This window comes from Neofelis nebulosa, chromosome 10, assembly GCF_028018385.1.
Source record: "Neofelis nebulosa isolate mNeoNeb1 chromosome 10, mNeoNeb1.pri, whole genome shotgun sequence".
Taxonomy (NCBI): domain Eukaryota; kingdom Metazoa; phylum Chordata; class Mammalia; order Carnivora; family Felidae; genus Neofelis; species Neofelis nebulosa.
The window spans coordinates 44,485,891-44,500,912 of record NC_080791.1 but is presented as its reverse complement, the minus strand read 5'-3'; the positions used below and the strand labels follow the sequence as shown (position 1 = coordinate 44,500,912).

Below are 15,022 nucleotides of genomic sequence, written 5' to 3'. Positions count from 1 at the left end.
AAGATGACGGAAGTGGAGCCGGGGAAGAAGTGGAACTTGGGCAAGTTCACCTACCTTGGAGTGGAGCTCGACACCGCCTACCCCGGCTGAGGCTGCCTTGGCGCTCTGGGACCCGCTAGAGCCGGAGGGGGTCGCAGACGCCCTGCTACAGCGCCTGCGCAGAGCGCGCAGCGAGGCGCCGCCCTGGGAGGCGGCCAGGTGGGAAAATGCACCTGCGGGCCTATCTGGACTTCCAGCCCCAGGTAGTGGGCTTCTGCAACAGCCCGGCCTTCAACCAGGTGGAAGACAAGCCTGAGATGATTGAATACTACCTGAGGCTTAAAAGCATGGTTGGCCCAATGTCTGAGCCACCCAGTGCAGTAGCTTTATAGACTGCTTGCCAATAAAGGTACAGCCTTCTCTTAAAAGGAAGGAAGGAGAGGGGCGCCTAGGTGGCTCAGTCCCAGAAGCACAGGACTCTTCCTTAGGCTGGGGTCATGATCTAATGATTGGTGATTCTGAGCCCCCTGTCAGTCAGAGTGGAGCCTGCTTGAGATTCTCTGTCTCCCTCCCTCTCTCTCTGCCCCTCCCCTGCTCCCTCTCTCTCTCTCTCAAAAATAAATAAAGTTTATTTAAAAAAAATAAAAGGAAGGAAGGAAAGAAGGAAGGAGAAAGCAAGCCTCTAGAAGGGTACTGGGTAACATGGATTTAAATATTTAATTCCTTTTTAGTTATTTACAATAACCAAGATTTGGAAACAACCTAAATGTCCATCAACAGATGAATGGATAAGAAAATGTTATATATAAATACAATGGAATGTTATTCAGCATAAAAAGGAAGGAAGTGCTGTTTTTTATAACAAACCTGGTGAACCTTGAGGACTTCATGCTATTGAAATAACCTAGTCACAAAAGGACAAATACTGTAAGATTCCACTTATATGACATATCTCAAATAGTCAAACTCAGAGGGTAGATTGGTGGTTACCAGGGGAATGGGTTGGGAAAAGTAAAGAGCTGCTATTCATTGGGTATAAAGTTTTAGTAACACAAGAAGAAAAAGTTCTAGAGAGCTTTTTCCTGGTCAAGTTCAACATTGTGCCTATAGTTAACAATACTGTATTATACACTTAAAAAATTTTTGAAAGGGTAGATCTCATGATAAATGCTATTGCCACAATAAAAAAAGAGAGAAATTAAAATGGATACATATACTCTCTTAATGGCATATAAGCCCTTGCATAACTGAAAATCTTAGAAACATTGAACTAAAACAACTGTTCTGGCTTACAGAAGAAGAAGGAAGGTCTAGGGAAGAGGGATTATCTGCGTGGAGAAAGCTCCAGAACTGAAGAAGACTCTTTACCAAAGTCATACACAATGTAGTTTGTATTCTAAAGTCCTTCCTTTTTTTCCCTTCCCAGTTTTAAGTATCCCAATTCAAATGCCAAGTCTTTGCTACATTCCCTCCCATTCTTTTTTGTTCTTATTGGGTGTTATTTAATTAGTTACTAACCAGAGGTGATTTATTAATTCACCTTTTCATTTAATCTAATTTGGTTGTAAATGTTTATATCAACTTCTTTCTTACATTTAGTTCTGATATTTGCTACAGTAAATGGTTGTGAGCTTGTGCATATGTGAGAGAGAGGGAGAGAAAGGGAGAGAGAGAGAGAGAGAGAGAGAGAGAGAGAACCATGGATGATTACGATCCTTATGAATTCTGATTGGTTGAATTTATTTGTGTTCCAACTATTAGAGAAAGATGCATATGTGCTCAGGAATAAAAGTAGCAATAACCAATTTTGCACTAGTGTAGGATCATATGTGTTTCATACTTTATATGATATTTTATTAAGTCTAAACATCTAACACTACTATCACTATATGGCTACTGCTACTGCAGCAACTAGCATTGCAGGAACATACTCTGTGCCAAACACTGTGCACTTCACTTCATGTACATTTTCTCATTTAATTCTCCCAAGAAGGCCTAGACAAATTAAGCTAATGGTGGACCTTCTTGAACACACCAGGTACTTTCTTGTGTCAGTAGATGTGCTGTTCCTTGTGCCTAAAAGTTTTATTCTCTTGTATGCATTGGGTCAGTCCTATTGAGCCTTCAAATTTTTCTTTGGAAACCTCCTTGGGAAGGGTTTCAAGATGTGGATCTCACCCACACCTTTCCCTCTTACTTCCTCTTTGTCAGGCACACTTCACTGTTCTTTTTCTTTTCACAGTTAAAAAATTACTATGTTTATGTCTTCAACTTTCTCTACTAGTTTAGCAGATTTTACAGTGCTCATGAACAACCTGTGACATGAAATCACATGCCCAAAGTCACAAACTCATCACTACTTTTTTCTTTTTTGTCTTTCCACATTACATTTAAGATTTTATTCCTTGTTTCAGATCTTATAGGTTAATGAATCTGCTAATAGATTTGTTTCTTTAAATTATTAAAATCTACTTTCTCTTTCTTGACTTAGATTTTATCTAGCACTTCAAGTATCACGTTAAATAGTAGTGAGTTAGAGCGAGCCTGATCTGGTTTTCCCAGAACAGTGCAGGTGCAAGAAGTTGCCCCGGGTAAAGCCACTGTGTTAATATAATTAATGCTTACACTTTAATTCTCAGAAATGTTCTGTTTTAGGCAAAAGTTTCATAGACACTTTAGAAATTGTGCATAAATGGCATACATCTCTCATTCCTGACTTAGTGGGAATTCTAATGTTTTTCTATCAATGTCATGTTTGCTATACGTTTCTAGCAGATTTATTTTTAATCTTAAGAAACTTTCTAGTCTCTACTTTGTTTTATTTTGATCAGGAATTGGCATTGACTCATCAAGTGTTTTTATCATACTTGTTATATAGGTTATATTTTTTCTCTTAATATGTTAATCTAGTAAACTATGGTAATGGATTTTCTAATATTGAACAAAAATACGATAAACTGGGGGCACCTGGGTGGCTCAGTCGGTTAAGCGGCCGACTTCGGCTCAGGTCATGATCTTGCGGTCCGTGAGTTCGAGCCCCGCATCGGGCTCTGTGTTGATAGCTCAGAGCCTGGAGCCTGTTTCAGATGCTGTGTCTCCCTCTCTCTGACCCTCCCCCATTCATGCTCTGTCTCTCTCTGTCTCAAAAATGAATAAATGTTAAAAAAAAATTAAAAAAAAATACGATAAACTATATTTATCATGGTGTATTACTAGTGTATCAAATTTCACAATTTGATGTATAGTTTATTTGGGATTTTAAAATCTATGTTTATGAGAATAGCCTATATAACTATTTCCCACCTTGTCTGATTTGTGTTCCAAAGTTATAAAAACCTAATAAAATGAGTTATAGATATTTCCATGTTTTTCCATGTTCTATATTTATATTCCATAATCAAATACACCTGTAAAATATTTAGGTATACGCTTTTTAGAGTCATTTAAAATTTCTTTCATGATCTTTTATCATTTTTAGTTTTTCTGCATTTTCTATTTATTTTTGTTTCAATTAGATAATTTATGTTTTCCTAGCATAATATTCACCTATATTTTCAGATTTATTAGTATCAAGTTTTACCTAGTGTTTCCTTATATGTACTCTCTATATGTGTAGCTCTGACTCCTTTCTTACTACTAATATTAATTGTGGTTTGTCTCTCTTTACTTGATTAAATTTGACACATGTTTGTCAAAGTATTGGTCTTTTCAAATTAGAAGACTTTGGTTTTAATGATCACTTTTAATTTTCTGTTATTTATTTGCATTCTTATATTAATTTTGACTTAATCATTATTAATTATTTGTATTTTCTTTGTCTTACTGCTTATTTTTCAACATATTCAGTTGAATGTTTAATTTACTCTCAGTCTATTTTTTTTTAAAAATTTTTTTTTTCAACGTTTTTTATTTATTTTTGGGACAGAGAGAGACAGAGCATGAACGGGGGAGGGGCAGAGAGAGAGGGAGACACAGAATCGGAAACAGGCTCCAGGCTCCGAGCCATCAGCCCAGAGCCTGATGCGGGGCTCGAACTCACGGACCGCGAGATCGTGACCTGGCTGAAGTCGGACGCTTAACCGACTGCGCCACCCAGGCGCCCCTCTCAGTCTATTTTTTAATGTACACATTTAGTGTAAAATATTTTCTTTGGAGTACTCTTTAGTGGCTCTACGGATGTTAATATGCAGGGTTTTTACTAATGTTCATTTCTAAGTAGGGTGTAATTTCAGTTAAGATTTCCTCTTCATACTAAAAAAAAGATCTCAGAAAAGAGATCCCAAATGAACATATTTCTTCTGCATATCTTTTTCTTTAATTTCAAAATTTATTTTTTTAGTCAATGAATATAGACTATATGATTTTGGTTTTTTGGGATTTGTTAAGATTTCCTTTGTGGTAAAATCCAAGATTAATGTTTATAAACGTTTCATGGATGATGAAAAGAATGAAAAGAAGAAAGCTCTAAATAAATTTGATTATTCATGGTGTTTGTTACTTGATTCATCTAAATTTTATTTCATTTTTTTTTCTTTTGGCTTCCTGATGTATCTGTGAGTTCAGTATATTAAAAAGGTTGTTATTGTGGAATTTTTGTGTGTGGATGTTTCTATTAGTCTTTGCTTTATATGTTCTGAAACCATATTGCTAAGTACACATAGGTTTAGGACTGTTCTGGATTCTGAGTAGGTTCTTACCAATTCAAAATATCCCTTTTGACCCTCTATATTAATTTCATTTTGAATTATTTCTTGTTGGACATTAATATTCCTACACCCACCTTTGTTTATTTAACATTTGTCTGTCTCAATGTTTTGCATATGCAAGGATTGTGTTAACTGAAGGTGCTATGTCATTCAGTAACACAATTACATTATTTTTCTTTAGGCCTCAGCTTTAATTTATTTGGGCTTTTGTTTGTTGGCCTAGCCATCGTTACTTGTATTTTTATTGTATCTTTCACTCCAACTTTGTCCATTTGTAATGGCTCTATCTCAGCCCCTTATTTCTTAGGAATTGAATTTGGGGCTTTTTGTTACTATGCAAAGAGCAAGAAAGCGTTTCCACTGGCTTCTCTCTTACTGACCTAATTTTGCTGCTGATTTGTCCTAGATTATGAGGGTGGGCACTGGCCTCCCAGAATAAGAACTTTTCTCTCTGTATACAGAGTTTTTAATATCTACTTGGAGTGTAGGGTGAGGTGAATATACTAGGGTTCATGATGTGATTTGAGCTCTTCAGAGACAAGTATGTGACAGTACCACAATACACAAGGAAGCAAAAGGTACAAATCATTCTTTGAACATGTCAGAGTAGAAATGCATTAATATAGTATATGTAATAGATATGCCCATGTAACTTGGCTTTATTTAGGTAAATTGGAAAAAAAAAAACTTGAAAAAATTTTCTAAAATGACTTCTGGATAACACTCTTATAGTCTTCTAATGCTCCTGGCACACAGTCCACTGGCTGCTCCACATCTCCTAATGCTACTGTGTCATCTATTGCTTCATCCAAAGCTGTTGGAGACATCCAACATGTCTGGTGAAAACAAAAGCAAAAAAGAAAGGAAAAAAAAAAGAAAAAAAAGGGAAAAGAAAATCTTCAGCTTGATCCCTAAGAGTAAAGTTAATGTGCTGGAAGAACCCTGAGAAATCAGCAAATAGGAGGAAAGTTGAAAATAAAATTAAGACTTCCCATGGCTCAGTAAAATGGCTCTGAAGGTGACACTATCAATCCTGATTTTCTTCTCTAAAAGTCTTAGGAGATAATTATGGAAATAGCAATTAGTTTTCAAGACTGAAAGAAGAAAGTGTGTACAAATTATAAATTTTATATCAGCATTTTCAAAATTCATTCTATGAAGCTGGACTCAGAGGAGACTATTCATAAAAAAATAAAATTCTAAAGTTAATATACATTAGCATATTTAAAGTTCTTAAGCAAAAGTATCCATTTAACTTAGAGTTATTAGGTTTTCCAAACCTTTAAAACTCTAAAATCTTTTATTTTATGAAACACCTATTACTATTTAGCAGTTCAGAAAGCCAATTTACTGCATTATGTCATTTTCATAGACATATATAATTTATTATTTAGCATTTTTCCTGTTATAGAAGCATGATAGTTATGTAAAGCTTTATTTTGTGACAACTGGTAAAAATACAAGTTATATATAAATAAGCCAAATGTGTCTGATATATATGTGTGTGTGTGTGTGTATATATATATATATATATATATATATATATAAATATATATACATTTATACCACATGACTAGCCTGTTTATATAAATGTTTACATGGGTCATAAACCTCAAAAACACTCATATGTCATGGCAAAAATAAATGCCCTTGGTTTGGAGTAAAAGTTAATTTAAACTATTCGTTTATGTGGAGGTTAAGTTTTTCTATAATACTTTTTGTTTAGGACTCTAAGAATGGCCATATAAGCTGAGTCTCCAGGTTTTCTTCACAGAATTTATCTTCCAAAATACTTCTTAAAAATAATAAACAGGGTGAAATGTAGTAGCTGATTCTGAATTACAAAATACTTTGAGAAAAAAAAGTAAATACTATACTGTTTCTAAGGAGATAATTTCATTAATATAATTCTATTTATCTACCTATGTATCTAGCTAACTACACTAAAAAGTAAATGATTGAGAATTGTTTTTAAAAACTGATCATTCATGTACAGTATAACCAAAAAATTGGCCAGTGTTCAGCATAGATTATAACAGAAGAAAAGCATTCTTTCTGTGGTGTTTAAGATCAATTTGCTAAGTCATCCTAAATGGACAGTTCCAAGGTTGCATGAGTTCAAACCTCAACAGGCTACCCGCCACCCCCCCCACCCCCCCCACCCACAGTGATATATACTTTAAGTGGGACAAGAATTTTTTATAGTAATATTCCATATATTTAAGATGAATATTAACTGTATTATAAATTCTATATTGCCACTAATAATAACTATTATCTATTGAGCATTTGTCATGTACCAGAAATACTGAATATGAAAGAAATCTCACAGATTATTGTAATTCATCTCTGCATTTAAAGAAAGAGGAACTGAGTTTAGAGAACTCAAGGTAATTTTTCCAAGTTACATGGGTCAGGGTAATGGATTTTTTAATTCACTGCCATTTCTATCACATCAGCTGTTTTTGACTTTCCTACCATGAGTCTATGGAGTCTTACAAGACTCATTTGATCTTTAGAAAATGATTTGCTGTATGTGGTCCAGATATCTCACCTCAGTCATCTCACCTTAGCCTTAAGTTTATATAAATATATGCCCATTTGTATTACTTCACAATAGAAGACACTGAAGCAGGAGAGTCTGACAAAGCACACAAAATGGTTTTCTTTTTTAAGATCAAACATATTTTGTATCAATTTCCATATGTATAAGAATATATGTATATACATATTATATGTGTATAAATAATACAATGTAGGGAAGCAGAGAGAAGCTATGTTTTAAAGTCTACATTGTTTTTCTCTTCCACACATCATGCTTTTAGGTTTTAGATAATTTGTGTTCAAGGAGTGTAAATTTGCTTAAGAATCCATCAAAATAGAAAGTGATTTCACAAGTAATTTTTTTTTCTGGTAAAATTATACAGATATGCCCATACATGCGCACACAAACAAACATACACACAGAGACACATACACAGATGGACTCAAAAGGAAAAAATCTACATAGATGTGTGTTGTTTGTATATACATCCAGACATTCACAGATATATCAACACACATAATCTATATTATTTTTATGATGTAACCTCTACCAACACGGATAATTGTGGCACTGTAATTCGTATTTGTATTTCCAGACACAAAAGCAAGGTATAATCCCTACATGCTTCATTGTTTTTTTAAAAAAATATTTGTCTTAAAAGGTGTTTGTAGATGTCTTTGAGGACAGCATCTTGGGTTGGTTTATGGTTGGTTTACATTTTTAATTTAATCTATTGTCCATAGGCTACTTTGTCAATCCCATAATTTGAATGTATATATCATTCAGAATTTAAGATTAATTAATAGTATGGCTCTTTGGGTCTTAGAAAACACTATTAAGACAACATTCTAAACATTTAAGGGGAAGAATCTTAAAGTCATACCATAGTTTCTTTTTTAATATTTTTCAAAAAGTAACTGACTTCACAAACACCAACTATAACATGATTTAGACAACTGAGAAACAGGCAAGTGTACTTTTGAAGGCTAAAATAAAACACATTTATACAAGTACAAAGCAAAACAATGCTGATAAAAATGTTAAACTTTATGAAAAAAATCATTTGCAATTCACATCAAAATAATTTAACATTCTCTATTGTTTTAATAGTACAAGCTGCAACAACAGAAAAAGAACAGATACGCGCACACAATTTTAAAACCAAATCCGTTAAAGTGCAGAAAAAAGTCAGTACAAGCACTTGTAGCCCACACAAATCTTTTAGGATTGGCACCATCTCTCTAAAACATCTATATTCTATATAGATTTCTAATTACAACACCACCAGCAGCTGCCATTGAATTCTAGAAATACACACAATATACATAGTATATTTGTTCACATTGGGAAGATCAGTGAAATTCAGCCAACTATTTTATACATGCCTCACTCTTCAACAGATAGTAGAGAATCTCCCAGGCCTCAGACCCTCTTAAAAGTGAATTTCAATTTATCTTTATGTTTTTCACTGATCTGTATTTTTTTCACAGTATAAAATTGTAAATGGTAACTATAGAGATTCTGACAGCTTGAGGGTTATTAATAAGCTGTGGCTAAATGTGAACTCAGATAATACTTTTGATGTCTCCAAAACATGTACATTTTGCTGGGAGACTAGCATAGGAAATGGTTTTTTTTTTTTGTTTTTGTTTTTTTGTTTTTTCTTAAAAAGTGTTTAATTCCTGGTTTGGAAGTCACAGAACTGCAGCAGAGCCATTACACAATTCATTCACAGTCAGAAATAGCTCCTAGTCTTCCTGATCACTTGCTGGTAACAGCAGAAGTTTGGGAAAGACTTTTACTAACAAGGATTAGTACATTCGGGGATTTACTGTTTTTCTTTACTTCAGTCAAATCTCATATGGTTTTCCTTTGCATACTCCCTTCTGCTCCCCACCCCTAACCCAGAGAGAAGCTTCTTCCCAATCCACATAGGGTCTTCTCAGGCTGCCCTTACTCCTCTCCCAGAACAGAAGAGTGAGTGGACTCCTTAGATGGTCCATATAACTCGATCAAAGTAGGTCTTCTTCTTTTCATCCTTGGACCAAACTGTCCTTTAGGGTCACTTTTCTGAATCTCAGCATTTCACTGTCTTTTCCCCTTCCTTTTAGTCATGCTGGTCCGACTGAGTGATCACTGGGCACCAGGAACAGACTGTTTTCAAGGAAATTCAATGAAAATAGGTACCCAAATGAATTGTGAAGTTCATATCCTAGCCCTAGAATGAATATTCAGTTTTCCTTGTAGATTTATTACTTGGAACCTGGTATTAGAATTGGCAAAGAGACAGAGTTAGCATCATTCCAAAATAAAAGATCCCAAAAGTGCATTACTAATATTATGCATTATAGAATGTATTGAATGAAGGGCAAAGGGCATAAAAACACAGAGAAAAGTACACCTTGTTCTCCTCTAATTGGATGAATATTTTTCTTATTACAGTTGATTATAATTTCATATGGCATTATCAGACAGCAATTTATTTGTATTACATTTTAATTTCTGATGAATTTTCTCATAAAGTGGTGTATTTTTTTAAAGAAATATGTTACTAAAAATTTAGAAGAGAAATTTGATCATGGAGAAAGTTTTTAAAAAATATTCTGTTGGTCAATACGGTGAAACTTACACTTGAGAATAAAATGGAAATCAACCTAAAGGCATGGGAAACGAATTTAAAACTTAGTTGAGTATATTTGGAAAGGTTTCAATGTTTAAGAAATCAAAATGGTAATCCTCAGGTGAATGCCACCCTTTTCATGAGGATTGAAGGGTGTTAATCAAAATATTTATATTTGTTTTTTTAAGTAGAGGCAGAGTTCACGTTCAATGAAACTATAAAGCTTAGCTAAATTCACTCTGCTTCAAGAGTCTCATTATAACATGTGGGTTCAGGGTCCTCTGATGATATTTTCAAATGTGGTATGGTAAGTTTGATTTTCAAGTTTATATTTTAGTAAACTAATATCAGCTTTTAACATTTTATACTGGGAGATTTGATTTTAAATTTAATATAAGAACAGATATAAGTAAAGGAAAATCAAGAAGTATATTTCCTATAACTTTTAAAAGTGGGGCATGATAAATTACACCAATGGATATATTTCCATTTCTCAATTCCTTTTTTAAAGTAGATATGAAATTAAAAAATACATGCCAATATAAGGATATTGAGCTCAAGGAAAAAGGTTTCATTTATTTTTCTTTCTGCTAAAAATATACTTCTGCCTCACAGCAAATCTTTTTCATAAGGCTAGCTTTAGTATAAGGCTGGATCAACTGAACTTTAAATTTATAGGACACCTCCTCCTTTTATTACTATCTTTATTTTAAAATTTAAAATGAAACGAAACGAAACGAAACGAAACCAAAACAAAACAACACAAAAAAACATTTGGCACCTGAGGACAACTGTAATGAGAAGAAAGAGATGACCGTGGATGCAGGTCTTGAGCTATGAATTCTACCTATATGAGCCTATTAAAGCACATGTATTTCTAGTATATCTTTAAATCTCTTTTCTGCAGTATTTAAAAAGTGACAGTATGAAGTGCACAAAATCATATTAATAATTATTTTAAAAAGGAAATACTAATAATTGCTTTGCCTCTTTTTGGAATGGCTAAGAGACTGTGTGGTTTATATTCATTAAGGTTCCTCTGTTTTAATATTCTGTATTGCTTTGAAAAATCTACATTTGTCATAGTTCATAGCTGCCCTCTTTAAGCAGCCAAAAAAAGTTAAAATCACTGCTCACTGGCATAGCTAAATCTCTGCTAAGCCGACTTGACACAGTTTAAAATTTCCAGCGTATTAAGATTGTGTTAACTTTTTGAACAACAGTCCCTCTAATCACGTCGCTGTCTTCGCTGGGTCTATAGACCATTCTTCCAGTGGTGGGACTTGGAAAGAACAGAGGAGCTCTTTGTGCATCAGGTTCTCAAAAGAAAGGAATGGAGAAGCCCAAATGCATATTTTAATATTTTAGCTGGCAATGCTAATGGAACAGCATTCATAAGGAGGAGTGGCCACATTTCATGAAAGTGATAGCCAAGCTGGAGCTCAGGAATTATTATTATTATAAAGAGAATTTCCAGCTACACAACGGTACCCCAGTGAGGGAATTACAAAACAGTATTCCAGAAAATATTTTTTTGCTACTCCAGTATTGATTGGCAACATGGTGAAATAGTCAAGAAATCTTCCATTGGTTTTCTTGGTTAATGGAGGTGAATTGAAATCAACTAGGTGGACTCCCGGATGCAGGCTTTTGAAAGAGGATTTCAAAACCAAATTGGAGAGGAATGTCTCTGGTAAAAGCCTTATACACATCAGCGCAGCACTCATTATCCAGTTGTGTGTTATGCATGGGACACACTGACAACAATGCCTCAGTAAATACTGGGCCCAAGTTACTGCTTTTCAAAGTCTTTAAAGGACAGAAAAAAAGAGAAAAAAACGGAGAAAAAACCCCCAAAAAACAAAAAAAGAGAGCGAAAGGTTGATGTTTTGGTCCCAGATTTTGAGTTTGTTAGAAAATGTACATTCATGTTTGGTGAATCAAAGAATCTTCTGGGAAAAGAATTAAAGTAAACAAACAAAACTTGGTACAGTTGCTTAATAACTATGCTTTTCCCCCTCCATTATGCTGTTACACACTCATTGCTTCCCTAGAGCAAAGCACTTGGTATGGAACTGGTTCAACAGACTCTTGTCAGCCCTCAAAAATATAAGCAGTGTTTCTTAAAAGCCCATGTTTTCTAAGGCCACTAGAAGAAAATCTGCCAAAGGATTTGTGGTCGGTGTCTTCGTCGGTTGATGTTAAATAGCACTATTAACCTCGTGTTTCCATTACGGGTGTACTTGGCATCTTCCACCTCGGGTCTTAACCAGGTGACTATGCTTGTCACTGTGTCTGCGTGAACACGGGAGGTCTTGGCTCCCTTGGCGGAACCCAGCGTGGTTTCCAATGACATTCACAACGACGAGGAGCTCTGAGTGTAATCTCTTATGATAAGTGTGTCATATTTGGGAGACGAAGGGATACAGAGGGCCGACTCCGACACTGGCGAGTTGGGGGTTGTACTCCCCGAGTCCACCGAGTCTCTGAAGGGGGACGGCGGGGTGAGAGCCACCAGCTCTTCCAGGTCCGGCTTGCCGGCTGCAGCTTCCGGCCCGGCCGTCGGCGTCTCCCGGGCAGCGCCCCCAGCCGGCGGGGTCGCCGCCGCGGGCTGCGCGCCGCCAGTGACCTCGATGGCGGGCAGCGGCTGGATTTCGGCGAACGTCGTCATGGTTGTGGGCAGCTGGATCTCTTTGGGGATCAGGTACGACGAGCAGAGCGGGGCGCCCACGCCGGGGCCGGGGGCCGTGGTGGACAGCATCATGGAGTTGAGCTCGCTGATGTTGGCGGTGAAGCGGGTCACCACACTGCTGATCTGCTCCATGAGCGAGCCCTGCGAGGAGCTGCTGCGCGCCGCGGGCTCCGAGTGCAGCGACGGCACGTCGTCGTCCGTGCGGCTGGCGGAGCCCGCGCGCTGGCTCAGCGTGCTTATGGGCGACGGCGAGCGCGGGCGCGCGGGCGCGGGGAAGTGCTCCTCCGCTTCCGCCACGTCGTACAGCCCCTTGGGGCCGGCGTCCGGGGGCTCCGGCCCGCCGGGACCGCCGCCCGCGCCCCCCGCGCCGCCCGCGGCCCCCGCGCCACCGCCCGCGCCGCCTGCGCCCAGGCCGCGGCTCTCCGTGCTCTTGGGGAAGGGCTTGATGACAGCCGTTTGGTTGGGGTTCTCTTTCTTGTTGATGTGGATGGACAGCCGCTGCCACAGGTGCTGCCCCCGGCTGCTCTTCTCGTTCTGGGCCCACGTGACGGATTTGCCATTGGAGCTGTGGAGAGAAGGGAGACTAGAGGTGACTCAGAGGTTCAGGGGGAGCGGGTCCCCAGCCCTGGGTTATGGATTGGGAAGGACGGCGTCAAAGGACACCTCCAGAGATCGTGGAAGCGGCTTTTGTTTCCTTGTTTTGAGTTAAAGGCCGTTTTATTGTATTGGCCTTGCCTTTATCCTTACCATGAAAGTGTATCAGAGGGGATAGTAGTAAGGGTCGAGGAGTATTTATGGAGATTCTGCAGTAGTTCTGAGCAGCAGCTGGTTATGTTGCAAACCTAGAAGCCAGGGCCTGGATTATTATGGTGCCATTGAGCAGAAGCACCTGGTACAGGGCAAGGGCTTCCTGCAGTTGGCAGCCTCTGAAAGGAAAACTTGGAACTAGAACAACTAACCAACCCAAACACAAGAGGGCAGGGAAAGCATTGGGGTCAAGGGTTACCAGGCAATAGACAGTGGTTCCAGTTCAGTTTTTATTCTGCGAGCCAATGATTGGTGTATTTGGCTAGGGATTTCTGTTTGAATTGCTGACCTTGAACATGGTTTTAGTTAGTCTGCCTTATCTGCTGGAAAATAGAAATTCAAGGAACACATATACAAAGTTCTAATCAATTAGAGCTTTTCTACTTCACCCACATTTTCCTCACAAATTTATTTTTAGGCCTAAAACTTGAATAACAGTTCTGTGAGGGAGCATATTGCCTCTGGCACCTAGCATATTGCTTTCCAACTAGGGTCTTGATGAGTGTTACCTGACATGATTTCCTACGGCTTTTCTCCCTCTTCCCTTTCCCTAAGCAGTGCATTTTGGTCCTGCAGCATGAGGTCTGAAAGCTGCTCTGATGGTACAATTGGCGCCTGAGCCTCAGATCCTGATTGTGTCCTCCTTACTATTAAATATGACACAACCTCTAAATCTACAGACCCTCTGTCAGAAACCTCACTTATGGTCAGAGAATGTGGCCTGACCTTCAGGGATGTTCTATGGAGAGACCCTCGGGTGATGGCTCATCACAAAGAAATCCAAGATCTCTGTAACTAGGGGGTCTGTTTTGTCCAGACAGCTCTGCCCTAGGTGCTGTGACCAGGAGATAGCCTTGGACAGTCTATGACCCAAGGCTTTGACCATCCAACTTTATCATCTCGGCCAGTGGTGATTAAACTTAATTGTGCCTAAAACTCACCTAGGGTATTTGTCAAATAGCCCAGGCAGGACCCCAGAAGATTCTGATCACCTAGATAAGGTTCCAAAGATCTATGCATTTTATAAGCACTCCATCCCCAAAGAAGCTGTCCTTTCTTTCTGGGTTCCCATTGCTCCCTTGGCCTCCTTGCCTGACGGCCTTTGCCTGGCAGGGGGCTGAATTGTATTTGGAGCTCACTTGCCTTGCGGCTACCCGGACTTCAACTGCCACATCCACTCTGCCTGAGATACCTATGCCTTTGATAACAGATCTCTGTTTCTGCAGTTCCTATAACAGGATGCTTTCTGTCTCTTTCCCATACTGCTTCTCATTTCTTCCATCTTTCCTTTTCCTCTTTGTGGTCTTCCTTTTTCTGCTCCTTCCTCTGAAATCTCATTCCACTTAATCTACCCAATAGTTTGCAACCTGGTGTCCTTTAGAATTCTGGAATGTGATATGTCCCCCACTCCTGCCCCTCTTCCTGCAAAGGATGGATCAATTATTTCCAGGTTTGGAGGTTGCTGTACATCCACGGTAGCAGAATGGGCCCTGCCAAACCTAACTTTCCTTTCCAGGAGAGTTTCAGGAAAGGAATGTTTCTACATTTTGCATTAACCTGACCTGCCACCTGTTATGTTTTTAGTGCATTACTTTCTTCTTCCTAGGTGTCTACTGAGTTCTGGAACATGGCACAGAAGAAATGGGCCAGACTATTTATGGGATTTGACTGGG

The 15,022-nt window shown here is 38.1% G+C and overlaps 1 protein-coding gene across 4 annotated transcripts in view; it reads right to left on the bottom strand.

Moving 5' to 3' along the window:
- Window positions 1–7,324: 7,324 nt before the first annotated feature.
- The window catches only part of GRM5 (glutamate metabotropic receptor 5), a 532,631-nt gene continuing 524,933 nt past the window's right edge, over window positions 7,325–15,022 (bottom strand). For all 4 annotated transcript variants that reach the window (XM_058687529.1, XM_058687528.1, XM_058687531.1 and 1 more), the window contains one exon: window positions 7,325–13,107. In XM_058687529.1, coding sequence (XP_058543512.1) covers window positions 12,207–13,107 — 901 coding nt within the window. In that variant the 3' untranslated portion in view covers window positions 7,325–12,206. The remainder of the gene's footprint in view (window positions 13,108–15,022) is intronic.